The 20,770-nt window shown below is 36.0% G+C and overlaps 1 protein-coding gene across 7 annotated transcripts in view; it reads left to right on the top strand.

Moving 5' to 3' along the window:
* RPS6KC1 (ribosomal protein S6 kinase C1) overlaps window positions 1-20,770 on the top strand; it is a 242,999-nt gene that overhangs the window by 115,182 nt on the left and 107,047 nt on the right. For 5 of the 7 annotated variants that reach the window (XR_004030093.1, XM_030812886.1, XM_030812885.1 and 2 more), the window contains one exon: window positions 1,944-2,036. The exons of the other annotated variants lie outside the window; for them this stretch is intronic. Coding sequence is in view for 4 of the 5 variants with exons in the window: in XM_030812886.1 (XP_030668746.1) it covers window positions 1,944-2,036 (93 nt within the window). In the remaining variant the exon portion in view is untranslated. The remainder of the gene's footprint in view (window positions 1-1,943; window positions 2,037-20,770) is intronic. 7 annotated transcript variants of the gene reach the window in all.

Here is a 20,770-nt window from a genome sequence, read left to right as displayed (position 1 = left end):
CACCTGAGGTCAGGAGTTCGAAACCAGCCTAACCAACGTGGTGAAACTCCGTCTCTACTAAAAATACAAAAATTAGCCGGGTATGGTGGTGGGTGCCTGTAATCCCAGCTACTCAGGAGGCTGAGGCAGGAGAATTGCTTGAACCCGGGAGGCAGAGGTTGCAGTGAGCCAAGATCGAGCCGCTGCACTCCAGCATGGGCAACAAGAGTGAAACTCCGTCTCAAAAAAAAAAAAAAAAGGCTGTTGTTGTTACATGTCTGTTTACATATTATAACACTAAAATACCTTGCTAAATGTTTTTATAGCCCTGAAAAGTTTCCCCTTGGTTTTTAAGCTTATAGGAAGGCAGAAATATATCCTTTTTTTTATGGTACCTAGCTCAGCACGTCATGAATTGAGATATTAAATAAATATTTTTGAAATGTATCTAAGAAGCATAAATTAAATCAATTTAAAGGTTATTATCTAATTGTCACTATCACCAACTTTCTCAAGCATCTTTAGAAATAAAAAGTCTCTTTTAAAACTTAAACATCAGTTCAGGTGCAGTTAAATTATTATTTGCTTGCTAAATCTAAAAACAAAACAAAAAAATGAAAACAATTAGAATTGCTGCTTTTAGAAAAATCCACAAGAGGTAGTTTTCCCAGTTGTAAATGACACCTAATTTTCCAAATAACCTCTGTCCCTAGATTCCCTCCTTTCTCCCTCCTCTCCTCATTTCTGCTGTCCCTCACATTTTCCAACTAACTAAATACTAGCAATATGCTAGGCACTGTGAATATAGAGATGAATAAGGCACATTTTCTATTCTCAAGGAGCTGCCTGTCTGGTGATGTTGTTCTGTACAGGGACTTAAAGTACCAAAAATGGTATCTCAGTAATTCCCTTACCATGGTGTTTGATCAGGATATTTTATCTTCCATTCATAGGGTCAGAATGTTTCCTCTGTATTCTAATAGATTTTTGATAGCAATAAGGTCTGCTCTAAGTATGTAATAAGGCTTTGTGTCTCCTGTTGTCCTTCGCAGCATCACCATTTTAATACAGGATCAATGTAGCAGTACATTATAGTTGTAAATGTCATATGGAGGTGCCCTTAGAATTTATCTAATTTAATGGCTTGTATTACTGATAGGGAAAAACTAAAACTAATAAATGGAAGTTGGGATTATTTTAAAAGTGTGTGCAGAATTTAAATGTTCCTTCCTATGTTCACTGATTTTTTAAATCTTTTTTTTTTGTAGCTAACAGACTGTTTTCCACATCACAGATATTCAAAGATTTGAAGAAAAATTTCTTTCTCTTGTAAATCATCTCTTAAGCAGGCTCAGTTTTAGTAATTATTGGTTATATGATGAAGCTTTTTAATTTTTCACCATTATTGGTAATTTTTCTGGCTGAATTTGAATGGACCAGTCCTTCTGAAAACACATAATACATAAAGTAACAATTATAGAACTGTAGCTTTATGATGAGAGAGAATGGCTTGTGCCCCTCCCTCCCCATGTGTGCTTATTATTATATTGTTTTTTAGTTCCCCCACTTCCAAATTACTCTTGAGGTGTCTGGGGTAAATATCAGACTGAGATTGGTTGTTGGCCCAGTTATCCATTTGTTACAAAGTTTTATGATAGCTGTATGGTCTGAATTGAATTATTGCTCTGGAAACTGTATTAGCTCATTACTTTTTCTTTTTAAAAATTTTTCAATGTTATGATTTATTTACTTGCAACTTTTTTCTTGCTTTTTCTTTTTGATTTTATTTAGTTTTTATTTTTAAAAATTTTATATTGCAGACAAACAGAAACTTCTTCCTTTCATCTTTCCATTCTCTGATTTATGATGCATTTACTTTCCTTTGGCCTGGCATTTGCTTCAGCAGGCAGCCTTCCTTCAAGTACCTCCCTGATTGATGTATAATCTTTGATATCTTCCATTAGCCTCCAGGATCACTAAGTTCAAGGCCCCCTTGGAACCTAAGGAGCCCTGCCGAGGAGCTGAAGGCCTTCAGAGTCCTTGGGGTGATTGACAAGGTAATTCTTCAGTGTCTCTTCAAGAGTTCAGTCATAAATCGACTGCATGCTGACATTCTGTCTTTGAAGCTTTGGATCTTAAGGATATGAAACAAAAGGAGAAAATGACTCAAATGCATCTGCACTTTAAAATAACAAAAGCAGAAGAGAAAAAGCTTTTATCTGAGCAATTCATGTAAGGTCATGCAAAATATATTTGAGCTAAAGGAGAAGGTGCATATTTGTTGGCATTCAGTTGAGTAAGGGGTTTGGTTTTATAAAAGTGTTATAGCAGAGTAAAGATGTACTTTGTGTTAATTACAATTGTGAGCCAGTAGTTGTTCAACATTAATTAATACAGTCATTTTAATGGTCAAAAAGAAAAGTGGAATCCCCTTATAACTACCATTTATTGAGCACCTACTATGTGTCAGAACCTATATTAGGCATTTTATATGAAACAACTTAATCTTTCTTAAAATTTTATTTGCAACTTGGTGGAAAAGTGATGTTTAAAGCAAATTAAATAACTTGGCCCAAAGTCACATAGCTAATTTAGGATGGTGCTGGGATTTGAACATTAATTTTCGTGACTCAAAAGCTGTGCTTTTTCTAGTACACTAACCCCTCACTTCACACGCACGTACATTTTAATTTTGGGGGTAAAAATGCTGGCCTCACAGAGATATCTGCCATTGTGTATGTGCAAATTTGGTGACATCTCATGCCAAATATTAACAGTACTGTTCCTATCAGATGTTTACAAGTGTAATTTAAAAGCCACAGACAACAAACTATGTTTGAAGTATATTTGCTCAACCACCGCTTTACCATTCAAAGTAAAATAAAATGCTTTATTTAATATTAAGGGATTGGTTAATGTAGATATTTTTTCACCATTAACCATTTTTTATGAAGCACCTTAATGTTCATTTTTAACTTACTATTCATTGAGTATTTGTAAAATATGCATGTGATTCCATGCTAAAATTGAACAATATGTAGTATTCTGTAGCAATTTAGACAGTAAAAGTTTGAAGCATTCCAAAGGGAGCATTAAGTTGGATATTACATAAATCTGTCAGTGTCTTAAGTTCTGGCAAGGATCATTTTTCTCAAATTCATATTACTGAATTTTGAACTTAAAAAATTCTAAGCAGTAGGATTTTTCTTTTTTTAAGAGCTGAAATATTTCCATAACTGTGTTTTCTGTGGCTTTTCCAGTTTGAAAAACATTCAATTTGAGAGTAGATGAAGACAATATAGTAATTGAGTAGTTTCTAGGTTCTCAGATTTCTTTGCAGGCAAGTATACCTTATTGAGGTACAGTGTCTGCCCCCTCTCTTAGATCTATTTCTTTGACAAAGTATGGCCTTTCATTGCTACGCTATAAGTGTGAGTAAGTTACCTTGAAGTCCTAGTAATAGCTGTTAGTCTCACAGTTTGTTTAAATAAGGGGTTTTGGCTGGGAGCTGTGGTTTGCACCTGTAATCCCAGCACTTTGGGAGGCCGAGGTGGGCAGATCACTTGAGCCCAGGAGTTTGAGACTATCTAGGCAACATGGTGAGACCCTGCCTCTACAAAAAAATAGAAAAGGTAGCTGGGCATGTAGTCCCAGCTACTCGGGAGGCTGAGGTGAAAGGATCCCCTGATCCTGGGGAGTTTGAGGCTGCCGTGAGCCGTGGTCATGTCTCTGCACTCTATCTAAAAATAAATAAATAAATAAAATAAATATCAAGTCTTAAAAAAAAAAAAAGAAAAAAGCTGGTTGTGGTGGCTCACGCCTATAATCTCAGCACTCTGGGAAGCCGAGGCAGGTGGATCACTTGAGACCAGGAGTTCGAGACCATCCTGGGCAACATGGTGAAACCCCGTCTCTACCAAAAATACAAAAAATTAGCTGGGGATGGTGGCACACACCCGTAATCCCAGCTCCTCTGGAGGCTGAGGCAGGAGAATCACTTGAACCCAGGAGGCAGAGGTTACAGTGAGCCGAGATTGTGCCACTATACTCCAGTCTGGGCAACAGACCGAGACTCTGTCTCAAAAAAAAGAAAAGAAAGAAAGAAAATAAGAAAGAAAATAGAAGGACTTTTGACAGTAGAATTCCTAAGTTCTGCTGAGGGATAATTTGGTACTGTCTTTGCTTACTCTGTTTAGCTAGGAAATGTGTTTGGTGTTTAGAAGGTGACATTTAACTTTTTTTTTTTTTTAATATAATCTTACTCTGTCACCCAGGCTGGAGTGCAGTGGCACAGTCTTGGCTCACTGCAGCCTCCACCTCGTGGGTTCAAACGATTCTTCTGTCTCAGCCTCCTGAGTAGCTGGGATTTACAGGCACACACCACCGTGCCTGGCTAATACTTTTTTGTATTTTTAGTAGAGACAGAATTGCACCATGTTGGCCAGGCTGGTTTCGAACTCCTGACCTCAGATGATCCACTCGCCTTGGCCTCCGAAAGTACTGGGATTATAGGTGTGAGCCATGGTGCCTGGCCTAACTTTTCTTAGTGGAGATAAGGGAATATGTATTTGGAGAATTAAGAAGTTTTGGGAATTAGTAAGTCTTTAAAATTTATAACATATTCCTGTGAAAACATAAGTAGGTATAGGCCGGGAGCTGTGGCTCATGCCTGTAATCCCAGCACTTTGGGAGGCCGAGGCAGGCAGATCACCTGAGGTCAGGAGTTCAAGACCAGCCTAGCCAACATGGGGAAACCCCATCTCTACTAAAAATACAGAAATTAGCTGGGCATGGTGGTGGGCGCCTGTAATCCCAGCTGCTCGGGAGGCTGAGGCAGGAGAATTGTATTAACCTGGGAGGTGGAGGTTGCAGTGAGCCAAGATTGCACCACTGCATTCCAGCCTGGGCAACAGAGCCAGATGCTGTCTCGAAAAACAGAAAAAAAAAAAAAAAAAAAAAGCAGGTATATTTTTTGAAAGTTGAACTGTTTTTTAAAGATAAGTTACTTTCCATTGTACTGAGGACTACCTAAAATTTGGGTTTTAGAAACTTGAAGTATGGAAGATAAATGTTGAATAAACTCAAAAGGTTAGAAAATACCCAGGATATATTGATCTAGTCCTACAGAACACAGTTTCTTTGATTCTGTTTCATTACATTATTTGTTTTTTATGAGTTATTTTGAGTGTTATCTATTAACCTAGGAAAAATACATAAGGATTTCACAAATCTTTATGTAGAAAAAAATAAAGCAGATTTTTTTATTAATATCTAGACTGTAAGCTCTGTGAAAACAAGATTGTGTCTTTCTTGGTCACCACTATGTTCTCAATACCTAGAATCGCTTGGCACATAATGGGTGCTCAATAAATATTTGTTGAATAAATGAAACTTAATTAATTTTAAATATATATAGAATGACATCTGAGACTGCTACCTGGTACGATTGTATGAGGTGACAACTCAGAAAGTGTTTACCCAGAGGGATAGTAATTCCATAGCTGTATGTTGCTCTAGTATTCAAAGAGAAGTAAATGACTTTCTGTTCTTGAATTGGGATTGTAAAATCCCTCATTAACATAGATATGCAAAAATCGTATAGCCAGAAAACAAGGAAATGTTTAACCTGATTTAAAAAAAAAGTGTAGTCTTCAAATAGTTGAGGGCTGTCTTGAATAGGGGAACTATATAATGTTTTCTCTAATCTTGAGGGTGAGAAGTGCTATTAATTATGTCAGAACAACAGGTGCAAACTAAAATAATCTCAGATAAACCAGGAAGTCTGGTTTCTCTGTGAAAAAGGTAGTTAGGAAAGAGACTTGCATGTTAATATCCTAATAGGCTCTAACTAGAACTAAATTAGTACAAATTCAAGAGAAACAAATTATTGCTCATGATAAGAAATACCTTTTGAGAATTTGCATATTGACCAAAGGGGTACTAGATTCTTTTAGATCTTATGAGTTTCTTGTCATTTGAGACATTCAAGTGAAGGCTGAAAGACTGATCATTGGGATGCTGTAGAATGAACTGGATGGAATTTTACATTGGATAACTTTTAAATATTTCTTTGATCCTGCAGGTTTATTTACGTAGTCTTTGTGTAGCAATAGCAGGGGAGAGTAGAAATTAGTGGAAAAAAACAGTGATGGGATGAGGAGGATGCATTACTATTATTTTAATGTAAGTTTTTATAGACATGGGTGCAATTCTTTTTGTTATATGTGTGTGGTACGAATATATGGGATGTGCTTATATTTGTATGTGTATAAAGATTGTTTATATATGGTAATTTGTATTTGGGTTAGAAGAGTCTAGATTGGTAGTTTGGTAGTAGAATGCCCAAGTGCTAAGAGAGTTTCTGAGAAAGGTCACTGTTGTATAACTTCTCTATAAATGTATAAAGGAGCCCATAGTTTAGTATACAGTAATGTACCAATGTTACTTTCCTGGTTTTGTTATTGAATTAGAACTATATAAGGTGTCACCATTGGGGGAAGCTGGGTGAAGGGTACACGAGACTCTTTGTACTGCAGCCTCCTGTGAATTAAAAAAGAAAAGGGTAAGGGGAACATTGATGACTTGAAACCCAGGGTATACTAAGATTTGATTCCCTCATGGCCAGTTAACTCTTCTGGTTTGTGTGTAGCCTGAATAATTCTGTGTGTGCATGTGTGTATGGTATTCACAAGGAAGATTGGTGAAGATCACGTATCTGGATCGCCCAAATTTTTTGTCACTGAAAAACCACTTAAATATGATGCTTTGCAAGTCATTGTTATAAGAGATGCCACACACTTTGTAAGTCTATGAGTATTTACTAGGTCAGATGCCTTCACATTTTGTAATCAAGATAGCTTCCCAACTTTATCTGATGCCTGCCAGGCAGAATTCTTAAGTTGACTTGCCATTGGAAAAATGTAGGTATTTCTATTTCGTAGCTAAAATATAATTGAGAAAATGTGTGGAAATTGCTCAAATTGAGTAGCTGTTGAAAGATTGGTACTTATTTTTTAAGGTAGCTAAATAATATCTTCTCTGATAATATTTGGAAAAACCTGTATTTGGAACACAGAAGCATCAATATTTGGCTATTTGCTCATTAAGGGAACACTGGATTGAACTGGATTAAATCAAAAGGACATAGCACAACATTTTTTAAGAGCTAAAAGGAAAGAACTGTCAACACAGAATTCTATATCTTGTGAAAATACCTGTCAAGAATTAAGTGAAAATATATTCTCAGATGAAGAAATGCAAAGAGAATTTGTTGCTGATGAGCCTACCCTAAAAGAATAAAGTGTATTCTCTAAACAAAATGGAAAAATACATGCAAGAATCTTGTCACATTAGGAAGAAAGAAAGAACACTGGAAAGGGTAACGTATAAGTAAATACAATAGACTTTCTTTGTCTTTAGTTTTGGAAATTATCTTTTATGATTGAAGCAAAAATTCTAACACTCTCTGATGTAGTTCTAAGTTTATGCAGAGAAAATACTTAAGGCAATTTTAAATGAGGGAGAGTAAAGGGACATAAAGGAAGGTAAGGTTTTTATGCTTAGCTTGAAATGGTAAAATGATGACACCAGTAGATTGCAATAAGTTATGTATATATAACTAGAGCAACCACTAAAAAGCTTTTTAAAGTATACACTCAAAAATGCTATATAGGCTGGGTGCAGTGGCTCACACCTGTAATTCCAGCACTTTGGGAAACCGAGGTAGGCAGATCACTTGAGGTCAGGAATTTGAGACCAGCCTGGCCAACATGATGAAACCCTGTCTCTACTAAAAATACAAAAATTAACCAGCATGGTGGTGCACGACTGTAGTCCCAGCTACTCAGGAGGCTGAGGCATGAGAATTGCTTGAATCTGGGAGGCAAAGGTTACAGTGAACTGAGATCATGCCACCCCACTCCAGCCTGGGCAACAGAGTGAGACTCCATCTCAAACAAATGAACAAACAAACAAAAAATAATGTAGATAAACCAAAATGGAATTCTAAAAAATGTTCAGATAACCCACAAAAATGCAGGAAAATAGAAGCAGAGAGAACAGAATGCAAAAAATAACATGCAAACTTAAGCCCTAACACATTATAAGTATACCAGTTAAAAAAACAGAGATTGATATTGGATTAAAGATATGACCCAACTTTATGGTATTTATAAGAAACTCACTTCAAACATAATAAAATGATATATATATATATAATGAAATATATATATTATATATAATGAAATATATATATTATATACAATGAAATATATATTATATATAATGAAATATATATATTATATATAATGAAATATATATATTATATATAATGAAATATATATTATATATAATGAAATATATATATTATATATATGATGAAATATATATATGATGAAATATATATATTATATATGATGAAATATATATTATATATAATGAAATATATATATAATATATATATGTAAAAAGTCAAAGGATGGAAATGACATGTCATGCAAACATTAATCAAAGAAAACAGGAGTGGCTATATTAATACAAGATAAAATATGCTTCATACCAAAGAAAATTATGAGAGACAGGACATTAGATAATGATAAAAGGGCAATCTACCAAGAAGACATAGCAATCCTACAAATGTATACACCAGACATCAGAACTGTAAAATATATGAAGCAAAAGCTGATAGAAAGTGAAAGGAGAAATAGGCAGTTACAGGTGGAGACTTCAGCTGTCTCAAAAACTGATAAAACGGTTAGACAGAAAATCAGCAACAATACAGAAGAACTCCATAATACCATCAACCAACAAAGTGTAACTGACTTTTATAGAACACTCTACCCAAGAACAGCAGACTACACATTCTTTTTCAGTGCCCATGGAGCAGACCATTTCTAGGGCCGAAAAACCTCAACAAATTTGGAAGTATTGAAATCATACTGGGTGTGTTCTCTGACCATATCTGAATCAAATTATTAATCAGTAACAGAAAGATAACAGGAAACTCTCCAAATACCTAGAAACAAACAGTTATACTACTAAGTAATTCATGGGTTAAAGAAGAATCTCAAAGGGTATTAAAAAATGCATATAGTTGAATGAAAACAAAAGCAGAACATATCAGAATTTATGGGACACAGCTAAGCCAGTATTCAGAGAGAAACTTATAGCACTAAATGATTATATCAGAAAACAGGAAAAGTCAAATCTAGGTTCCTAACTCAAAAGAACTAGAAAAAGAACAAAATAAACCTAAAGCAAGCAGGAGAAATGAAATAAAGGTAAAGAGCAGAAATCAATGAAATTGAAAATAAAAAACCATAGACAAAAATTATTGAAACATAAAGCTGGTTCTTTTCAAAGATCAATAAAATTGACAAACGTCTAACAAGAGTGACAAAAAGAGAGAATACACCAATTATTACTGTCAGGAATGAAACAGGTATGGATCTTGCCTACATCAAAAGGATAACAAGGGAATACTACAAACAGCGCTACACATGTAAATTTGATAATTTAGATGGAATGGACCAATTCATAGAAAAATACAAACTACTACCCAAAATAAATAGATAATTTGAATGGCTCTTTAACTATTAAGGGAATTGAATTTATAATTAAAATACTACGAAGATGAAATCTTGAGGCCCAAATAGTTTCACCAGAGAATTCTACCAAACTTTTAAAGAAGAGTCAACACCAGTTCTACACATTTTCTTCCTGAAAATAGAAGAAAGGGAAACAGTTTCCAGTTCATTTTGTGAGACCAGTGTTACTCTGATATCAAGACATTAGAAGAAAGAAAACTGTAGACCAATATTCTCATAAATGTAGATATAGAAATCTTCAACAAAATATTAGAAAATAGCAACAAAATCTAAAATGAATTCTATACCATGAATTTATTATTTAAATTCATTTAAATTCATTAATTTCATTAAATTCATATTTATCTTTTCAAGAAAACCAACTTTTCATTTCATTGATCTTTTGTATTTTTTTGGTCTCAATTTGATTTATTTCTGCTCTGATCTTTATTTTCTTCTACAAATTTGAAGTTTGGTTTGTTCTTACTTTCTAGATCCTTGAAGTACATCATTAGATTATTCAAAATTTTTCTTTTTTAAAAAAATATGGGCATTTATTGCTATAAACTTTTCTCTTAGTGCTGATTTTGCCATAGCCCATAGATTTTGGTATGTTGCATTTCCATTTTCATTTGTTTCAAGAAGTTTTTTAATTTTCTCAATTTCTTCATTGACCCATTGGTCAGTCAGGAGCATATTGTTTAATTTCCATGTGTTTCTGTATTTCTGACGTTCCTCTTGTTATTGATTTTGAGTTTTATCCCATTGTGGTCAGAAAAGATACTTGACATGATTTTTTAAAAAATTCGTTCATACTTGTTTTATGGCCTATTTTGTGGTCTGTTCTACAGAATGTACCATGTGCTGATGAGAAGAATGCGTATTTTCTAACTGTTGGTTGAAATATTCTGAAAATATCAGTAGGCCTATTAGATTTAGTATGTAGTTTAACTCTGGTTTCTTTGTTGATTTGCTACTGGATGACCTGTCCATTACTGAGAGTGGCAGTTAGAGTCTCCTATTATTGTATTGCAATCTGTCTTTTCTTTATTAGATCTATTATGTTTATTTTATATGCTTGGTTTTACGATCTTAGATTTGTAGTCTGTTTTATCTAAGTATAGCTACTCCTGTGCTTTTTTGTTTTCCAGTTGCATAGAGTATCTTTTTCCACCCCTTCACTTTCAGTCTATGTGTCTTTATAGGTAGGGTAAGTTTCTTGAAGACAGCATATAGTTGGGTCTTATTTCTTTATTCAGCCACTCTGTGCCTTTTAATTAGAGAATTAAGGCCTGGCACAGTGGCTTATGCCTGTAATCCCACCACTTTGGGAGGCCAAGGTGGGCAGATCTCCTGAGGTCAGGAATTTGAGACCAGCCTGGCCAACATGGTGAATCCCCATGTCTACTAAAAAATACAAAAATTAGCCAGGCATAGCTACTTGGGAGGCCAAGGGAGGAGAGTCACTTGAACCTGGGAGGCACAGGTTGCAGTCAGCCGGGATTGCGCCACTGCACTCCATCCAGCCTGGGTGACAGAGCAAGACTCTGTCTCAAAAAAAAAAAAAAAAAAAATTAATTCAGTATTATTATTATTATTGATAAGTAAGGACTTACTTTACTTTTAACAATCTTTTTTTTTTTTCCTGCTTATTTTCTGGTTGTTTTGACACTCCTGTCTTTCTTCTTGTCTTCCTTTGTGGTTCTGTCTGTCTTTGTGGGTAAGTACTTTTCTCTGGTAGTATGTTTTAATTTGTTGCTTTTTATTTTTAGTGAGTGTCTCACAGGTTTTGTGCTGTGGTTACCAGTTACCATGAGGCTTACAAAAAATATAGATATAACAAGAGACAGTTCATCTTAGGTCACAAATAATAAGAATAGAAACAAAGGCAAAAAAAACTACACAAAAATAATCTGCAGTTTAACATCATCACCCCCACATTTTGACTTTTAGTTGTCTCACTTTACGTTTTCTATATTACCTGATTTGATAAAATCAGTGGATTTTGCATCACTGTTACAGTAGTATAGGATTCTGGTTTGTTTATATACTTAATTTCACCAGTGTTTTTTCTTTTTTTTTTTTAAACCTTTTTTTTTCCCTTCAAATTGAAGAACTCCCTTTAGCATTTCTTATAATGTAGACCTGATGGTGGTGAATTCTTTCAGCTTTAGTTTGAGAAATAGTTTCTCTCTCCTTCATATCTGAAGTATAATTTTGCTGAATACAGTATTTCCGGATGGCAGTTTTATTTTTGGTTTGTTTTTTAAGCACTTTGAAGATATTGTTTCACTCCGTCTGTGTGGTTTGTGTTGAGAAGTCTTGTCAGACAATGTGGAGGTCCTTTATATGTTATTTGCTTCTTTTCTCTTGTTGTTTTTAGGATCCTCTCTTAGCCCTTGACCTTTGAGAGTTTGATTATTATATGCCTTGAGGTAGTCTTATTTGGGTTGAACCTATTTTGTATTCTGAGATTTTTTTGTATCTGGATATGTATATCTTTTGGAAAAATTTCCGTTATTTCTTTGAGTAAGCATTCTAGCCCTTGGTGTTGCTCAGCTCCCTCTTGAACACTAATAATTCTTAGCTTTGGTCTTTTGAGATAATTTTTTATATCTTATAGGCAGCTTCATTCTTTTCCACTCTTCTTTTTTCTCCTCTGATCGTGTATTTTCAGATAGCCAGTCTTTGAGCTTGCCAGTTCTTTCCTCTGCTTCATTCATCTGCTTTGAGAGCCGCCAGGAAGTTCTTGAGTTCAGCAAATGTGTTTCTCAGTTCCAAGACTTCTGTTTGATTTTTTGTTTTTGAGACAACGTCTCACCATATTGCCTAGGCTTGACTGCAGCGGCACAGTCATGGCTCATTTCATCCTCTATTGCCTAGGATCAGTGATTCTCCTATCTTAGCCTCCTGAGTAACTGGGACCACAGGCTTGTGGCACCATGCCTGGCTAATTTTTTTTTGTAGAGATGGGGGTCTTCCTATGTTGCCCAGACTGGTCTTGAACTCCTGGGTTCAAACAGTTCTCTTGCCTTGGTTTCCCAAAGTGCTGGGATTATACCATGCCTAGCCTCTGTTTGATTTTAAAAGATTATTTCAATTTCTTTTTTTAAAATTTTTTTCTTGTTCCTTTTTTTTTTTTTTTTTTTTGAGACAGGTTCTCACTCTGTCACTTGGGCTAGAGTGCAGTGGTTCTTGGCTCACTGCTGCCTCCACCTCCCAGGTTAAGGTGATTCTCGTGCCTCAGCCTCCCGAGTAACTGAGACTACAGACATGCGCCACTATGCCTGGATAATTTTTGGCAATTTTAGTAGAGACGGGGTTTCACCATGTTGGCCTGGCTGGTCTTGAACTCCTGGCCTCAAGTGATCCACCTGCCTCGGCCTCCCAAAGTGTTGGGATTATAGGCATGAGCCACCGTGCCTGGCCTAATTTCTTTTTAAAATTTCTGTGATAAATTTTTGAGTTGCTTTTGTATGTTATCTTGGAGGTCACTGACTTTCCTTATAACTACTATTTTGAATTTGTGGTTAGAGAACTCACAAATTGCTTTCTTGTTAGGATCAGTTGCTGGATTTTTGTTTTGTCCTTTCGGGGAGGTCATGGTTCCCTGTTTGCTGTTGTTTCTTCTGGGTGTATTTTATGTCTTTGCATAGAAGGATAGTTATTTATAGATATTTATAGAATAGTTACTTATTCTAGTTTTTTTTCTGTCCATCTTGTTTTGGTTTCTACTGGATATATTTGCTTAGCGAATCTTTACATCTAGGTCACTGCCTCTTTTTAGCTCTAGGAGGTACCTTAAGCTTGGGTTGACCTCACCTCTGGTAAATGTTCAGAGTGATGCCTGCTCTGAAGGTGAGAGGTCCCAAAGGGATTAGGCTGGCAATATATTAAGGCTAGCTAGAGGTTTGTGCCTAGGAGTCCTGTGGACATACCTCTTCTGCTGAGCAGCCACTCAGATTGGGCATCTCTGTTTGCCGAGTAGCAGAGCAGACTTTCCAGGGTTGCGGGTGATAGTCCCACCTCCTGTCTTTGTCTCTGCCTGTCCTCAGGAATATTTCTCCCTTTAGGCAGTCATGATGCTTCCCATGGATTAAGGTGGGGACAGGTCTCCTGCTTGGGAACCCAAGATGTTGGGGAACCTGGCTGACCCCCTCAGTCTTACCTTTTCCAATATAGAAATGTGAGTTGGGTGGAGGGGGGGCGAGATTTTCTGCTTGGTACCGGGCAGAATGGAGGGGGGGGTGTGTCACAGATGTGGAGGTCTGATTCCCTTACCATCTGTTCAGAGTTATTTTTTGTTTGTTTGTTTGTTTTTTTCTTACTTCTCCGTGGCCCCAGGAATTATCTCATTCTCATATTTGAGTTCCACGTTGTTACTGGTAAAAATCTTGGCACTTACATATTTGTTTGTTTGTTTGTTTTTCTATTGGAGAGGGGGGAGTGAAAACAGCTTGCACTTATATTACTATGTATGAACAATGCACACATAAAAACTGGAATTAAAAATACAATACCTTTATAATATTGAATTACTAGATGTAAATATAACAAGACATACAGAGCTTTTATGCTGTAAACTTCATAGCACTGATGAAAGAAATCAGAGGTCTGAATAATTGGAGAAATACATTTGTTAGCAGACTCACCATAGATGTAAATTATTTCCAAATTGATACACAGTTTTAAACACAGTTTCTATCAAACTTTCAGCAAGTTTTCTTTTTTTTTTAAATGTAAATATAGACCCGATTATTTTAAGACTTACTTGGGAAGTTATAGGAACTATAATAGCTAAAATAGTTTTCAAAAAAGAGTAAGGTGGGAGAGTCACTCTGTTTGATTTCATGACTTTACAGTAATCGATTGTGTGGTGCTGGTATAGAGACACACACATAGAGAACAGCATACAAAATGTAGACATAGTCCCAAAAATATGGCTAATTGATTTTTGACATAGGTTCAAAGCAGTATAATGTAGGAAGGTTAATATTTCCAACAAATATTGCTAGAGTAATTGGGTATTCTCTAGCAATAAAAGTGTACCTTGGCCAGGCATGGTGGCTTACGTCTGAAATCCCAGCACTTTGAGAGGCCGAAGTGGTTGGATCACTTGAGGTCAGGAGTTTGAGACCAGCCTGGCCAACATGGTGAAACCTTGTCTCTACTAAAAATACAAAAATTAGCCAGGCATGGTGGTGGGCGCTTGTAATTCCAGCTACTCGGGAGGCTGAGGCAAGAGAATTGCTTGAACCCAGGAGGCAGAGGTTGCAGTGAGCCGAGATCGTGCCAGTGCGCTCCAGCCTGGGTGACAGAGTGAGCCTTTGTCTCAAAAAAAAACCAAAAAAAACAACAAAAAAGTGTATGTTGACATATCCTCACACTTCTTAAATTTTTTTTATTTTTAATTTTTGTGGGTACATAGTAGATGTATGCATTTATGGGTTATATGAGATATTTTGATACAAGGATGCAATGTGTAATAATCACATCAAGGGAGATGGGTATCTATGCCCTCAAGCATTTATTCTTTGTGTTACAAATAATCCAGTTTTTTTTTTAGTTATTTAAAAATCTGCAATTAAGTTGTTATTGACTATAGTCATTCTGTTGTTTTATCAAATTCTAGTTATTATTCATTCTATTTTTTGTACCCATTGTCCTTTCCCACTTCCCCTTCCGAACCCTACACTATCCTTTCCAGCCTCTGGTAACCATCCTTCTACTCTCTGTCTCCATGAATTCAATTATTTTAATTTTTAACTCCCATAAATAAGTGAGTACATGCAAAGTTTGTCTTTTTGTGCCTGACTTATTTCACTTAATATAATTTGACCTTAGCTTCTATCCATGTTGTTGCAAATGACTGAATCTCATTCTTTTTTATGCCTAAATAGTACTTCATTTTATATATATACCACATTTTTAAAATCCGTTCATCTGTTGATGGACACTTAGATTGCTTCAAATCTTGGCTATTGTGAATAGTGCTGCAATAAACATGGGAGTGCAAGTATTTCTTTTGATTTATTGATTTCTTTTCTTTTGGGTATATACCTAGGAGTGGGATTGCTGCATGGTAAGGTAGCTCTATTTTTAGGTTTTTGTGGAGCCTCCAAACTGTTCTCCATGGTGGTTGTACTAATTTAGATTTCCACCAAGAGTACGAGGGCTCCCTTTTGTCCACATCCTTGCCAGCATTTATTATTGCTTGACTTTTGGTTAAAGGCCATTTTAACTGGGGTGAGATGATGTCTAATTATAGTTTTGATTTGCATTTCTCTGATGATCAGTGATGTTGAACAGCTTTTTATATGCCTGTTTGCCATTTGTATGTCTTCTTTTTAGAAATGTCCATTCACATCCTTTGTCCATGTTTTAAATTAGACTATTAGATTTTTTCCTATAGAGATGTTTGAGCTCCTTATATATTCTGGTTATTCATCCTCTACGAGATGGGTAGTTTGCAAATATTTTCTTTCATTCTGTGGATTGTCTCTTCACTTTTTTGATTGTTTTCTTCGCTGTGCAAAAGCTTTTTGCTTGATATGATCCTAGTTGCCCATTTTTGCTTTGGTTGCCTGCACTTGTAGTGTATTACTCAAGAAATTTTTGCCCATTCCAATGTCCTGGAGAGTTTCGCCAGTGTTTCCTTTTAGTTTCATACCTTGAGGGATTAAAGTCTTTAATAATCAATTTTGATTTGATTTTTGTATATGGTGAGAGATAGGGATTCAGTTTCACTCTTTTGCATATGGATATTCGGTTTTCCCAGCACCTTGTATTGAAGAGGTTGTCCTTTCCCCAATGTATTTTCTTGGCACCTTTGTCAAAAATAAGCTCACTGTAGATGTATGACTTTATCTCTGGGTTCTCTATTCTGTTCCATGATCTTTGTGTCTGTGTTTATGCCAGTACCATGCCATTTTGGTTACTATAGCTCTTAGTATAATTTAAAGTAATGTAATGTGATTCTTCCAGTTTTGTTGTTTTTGCTTAGGATTGCATTGGCTATTCTGCGTCTTTGTGGTTACATATAAATTTTAGGATTGCCTTTTCTATTTCTGTGAGGAATGCCATTAGTATTTTGATAAAGATTTCGTTAAATCTGTAGATTCCTTTAGTGTGGTCATTTTAACAATAATGATTCTTTTAATTCGTGATCATGGAATGTCTTTCCCTTTTTTGTGTGTCTTCAATTTTCTTGCATCAGTGTTTTATAGTTTTCATTGTAGAGATCTTTCACTTCTTTGGTTAATTCCTAGATATTTAATTTTATTTGTAGCTATTGTAAATGAGATTACTTTCTTGATTTCCTTTTCAGATTGTTTGCTGTTGGCATATAGAAATGCTACTAATTTTTGTATGTTGATTTGTATCCTGCAGTTGTACTGAATTTGTTTGTCTGTTGTAATAGTTTTTTAGGGGAGTCTTTAGATTTTTTCAAATGTAAAATCATATTCTCTGTAAACAAGAATAATTTGACTTCTCCCTTTTCAATTTAGATGCCCTTTATTTCTTTCTCTTGTCTGATTGCTCTAGCAAAGACTTCCAGTACTGTATTAAATAACAGTGGTGAAAATGGGCATCCTTGTTATATTCTCGATCTTAGAGGAAAGGCCTTCAATTTTTCCCCCATTCAGTGTGATACTAGATATGGGTCTGTTGTATATGGTTTTTATTATGTTGAGGTAAGTTTCTTCTTCTTTTGTTTGAGACGGAGTCTCGCTCTGTCGCCCAGGCTGGAGTGCAGTGGCATGATCTCAGCTCACTGCAACCTCCGCCTCCCAGGTTCGAGCGATTCTCCTGCCTCAGCCTCCCAAGTAGCTGGGACTACAGGCACGTGTCACCATGCCCAGCTTATTTTTGTATTTTTAGTAGAGACAGGGTTTCCCCGTGTTGGCCAGGCTGGTCTCAAACTCCTGACCTCAGGTGTTCTGCCCGATTTAGCCTCCCAAAGTGCTGGGATTACAGGTGTGAGCCACTGCACCCAGCTGAGGTAAGTTTCTTCTATCCCCAGTTTTTTGAGGGTTTTTATTATGAAGGGATGTTGAATTTTGTAAAATGCATTTTCAGCATCAGTTGAAATGATATGGGTTTTGTCTTTCATTCTGTTGGTATGATGTATGACATTGATTTATTTGCATATGTTGAATCATCCTTGCTTCCCTGGGATAAATCCCACTTGGTCATGATGAAAGATCTTTTTAACGTGTTGAATTTGCTTTGGTAGTATTTTATTGAGGATTTTTCCATCAGTATTCATCAGACATGTTGTTCTATGGTTTTCTTTTTTTGATGTATGTTTGGTTTTCATATCGGGGTAATAGTAGCCTCATAGACTGAGTTTGGAAGTATTCCCACCTCTGTTTTTCAGAATAGTTTCAGTAGGACTGGTGTTCTTTAAATGTTTGGGATAATTCAGCAGTGAAGCCATTGGGACCTGGGCTTCTCTTTGCTAGGAGACTTTTCATTATGCTTTCAATCTCATTACTTGTTATTGATCTCTTCAGATTTTGGATTTCTTTATGATTCAATCTTGGTAGGTTGTATGTCTCCAGGAACTTAACCATTTCTACTAGATTTTTCAATTTATTGGCACATAATTGTTCTTAGTAGCCACGAATGATCCTTTGAATATCTGTGGTGTCATTTGTAATGTCTTCTTTTGCATCTCTAATTTTATTTCTTTGAGTCATCTCTCTTTTTTTTTTAGTCTGTCTGAAGGTTTGGCCATTTGAATATCTTCTTTTGAGAATTGTCTATTCATGTCCTTAGCCCACTTTTTGATGGGATTATTTGTTTTTTTCTTGCTGATTTGTTTGACTTCCTTGTAGATTCTCCATATTAGTCCTTTGTGGGTTGCATAGTTTGCAAATATGTTCTCCCCATCTGTGGGTTGTCTGTTTACTCTCCTGATTATTTCTTTTGCTGTGCAGAAAGTTTTAGTTTAACTACATCGCATCTATTTATCTTTGTTTTTATTACATTTGCTTTTGGGTACTTGGTCATGAACTCTTTGCCTAAGCTAATGTCTGGAAGAGTTTTTCTGATGTTATCTTCTAGAATTTTTATGGTTTTGGGTCTTAGATTTAAGTCTTTGATTCATCTTGTGTTGACTTTTGTATAAGGTGGGAGATGAGGATCCGGTTTCATTCTTCTACATGTGGTTTGTCAATTATCCCAGCACCATTTGTTGACTAGGGTGTCCTTTACCCACTTTATGTTTTTGTTTGCTTTGTTGAAGATCAGTTGGCTGTAAATATTTGGCTTTATTTCTAGGTTCCATTGGTCTACATCCCTTTTTTTTTTTTTGAGATGGAATTTTGCTTTTGTTGCCTGGGCTGAAGTGCAGTGGAGCGATCTTGGCTCACTGCAACCTCCGCCTCCCGAGTTCAAGCAATTCTTCTGCCTCAGCCTCCCGAGTAGCTGGGATTATAGGCATGTGCCACCACGCCTGGCTAATTTTTGTATTTTTAGTAGATGGGATTTCTCCATGTTGATCAGGCTGGTCTCGAACTCTTGACCTCAGGCTATCTGCCCACCTCAGCCTCCCAAAGTGTTGGGATTACAGGCATTGAGCCACTGTGCCCGGCCTCTACATGCCTGTTTTTATACCAGTATTATCCTGTTTTGGTAACTATATCCTCATAGTGCAGTTTGAAGTTGGGTAATGTGATGCCTCCAGATTTATTCTCTTTGCTTAGTCTTGCTTTGGCTATGCGAGCTCTTTTTTGGTTCTATATGAATTTTAGGACTCTTTTTTTCTAGTTCAGTGAAGAATGATGATGGCATTTTGATGGGAATTACACTGAATTTATAGATTGCTTTTGGCAATATGGTCATATTCATAGTATTCATTCTACCCATCCATCAGGATAGGATGTGTTTCCATTTGTTCGTGTCATCTGTGATTTCTTTCATCAGTGTTTTGTAGTTTTCCTTGTAGAGGTCTTTCACCTCCTTGGTTAGGTATATTCCTAAGTATGTATGTATGTATGTATGTATGTATGTATTTTTTGCAGTTGTTGTAAAAGGTGTCGAGTTCTTGATTTGATTCTCAGCTTGGTCACTGTTGGTGTATTGCAGTGCTGCTGATTTGTGTACATTGATTTTGTATCTTGAAACTTTATTGAATTCATTTATCAGATCTAGGAGGTTTTTGGATGAGTCTTTAGGGTTTTCTAGGTATATGATCTGTCTGTTTTGTCTGCTATATGAGTAGTTACTTCTGCTTACTTTTGGCTTTCATTTGCGTGGAATATCTTTTTCCATCCCTTTTCCTTAAATTTATGTGAGTCCTTATGTGTTAGGTGAGTCTCTTGAAGACAACAGATACTTGGTGGATTTTTATTCATTCTGCCATTCTGTATCTTTTACTTGGAGCATTTAGGCCATTTACGTTGTTAGTATTGAGATATGAGGTATTGTTCTATTGCTAATGCTAGCTGTTGCCTGAAAACCATGGCCTTTTTTTTCATTGTGTTACTGTTTTATAGGCCCTGTGAGATTTAAGCTTTAAGAAGGTTGTATTTTGGTGTATTTCGATGTTTTCTTTTAAGATTTAGAACTCCTTTGAGCATTTCTTGTAGTGCTGGCTTGGTAGTGGCACGTTCTCTCAGCACTCGTTTGTCTGAAAAATACTTTATCTCTCCTTCATTTATGAAGCTTAGTTTTGCTGGATACAGAATTCTTGGCTGATAATTATTTTGTTCAACAAGGCTAAAGATAGGACCCCAATTCCTTCTGGCTAATAGAATTTCTCCTGAGCTATCTGCTTTTAATCTGATAGGTTTTCTTTTATAGGTTACTTGATGCTTTTGCCTCATAGCTCTTAATATTGTTTCCTTTGTCTTGACTTTAGATAACCTGATGACTATGTGCCTAGGTGATGATCTTTTGCAACCAATTTCCCAGGTGTTCTTTGAGCTTCTTGTGTTTAGATGTCTAGCTCTCTGGCAAGCCCAGGGAAATTCTCCTGGATTATTCCCTAAAATAAGTTTTCCAAACTTTTAGATTTCTCTTCTTCCTCAGGAATGCCAGAGAGAGTAGGAGGGAGGAAGGAAGAAAAGATACAAAATGTCAAAACTCAAACGGGAAGAATAGACTACTGAGTAAGTGTATATCTTTTCAAGAAACTGAGTCAATAATTAATAACCTTCCAAAATAGAAAGCATCAGGACCAGATGGTTTTATTATTGAAT

The sequence above is a fragment of the Nomascus leucogenys genome, chromosome 5, assembly GCF_006542625.1.
Source record: "Nomascus leucogenys isolate Asia chromosome 5, Asia_NLE_v1, whole genome shotgun sequence".
Taxonomy (NCBI): domain Eukaryota; kingdom Metazoa; phylum Chordata; class Mammalia; order Primates; family Hylobatidae; genus Nomascus; species Nomascus leucogenys.
This window is presented reverse-complemented; position numbering and strand designations above follow the sequence as displayed.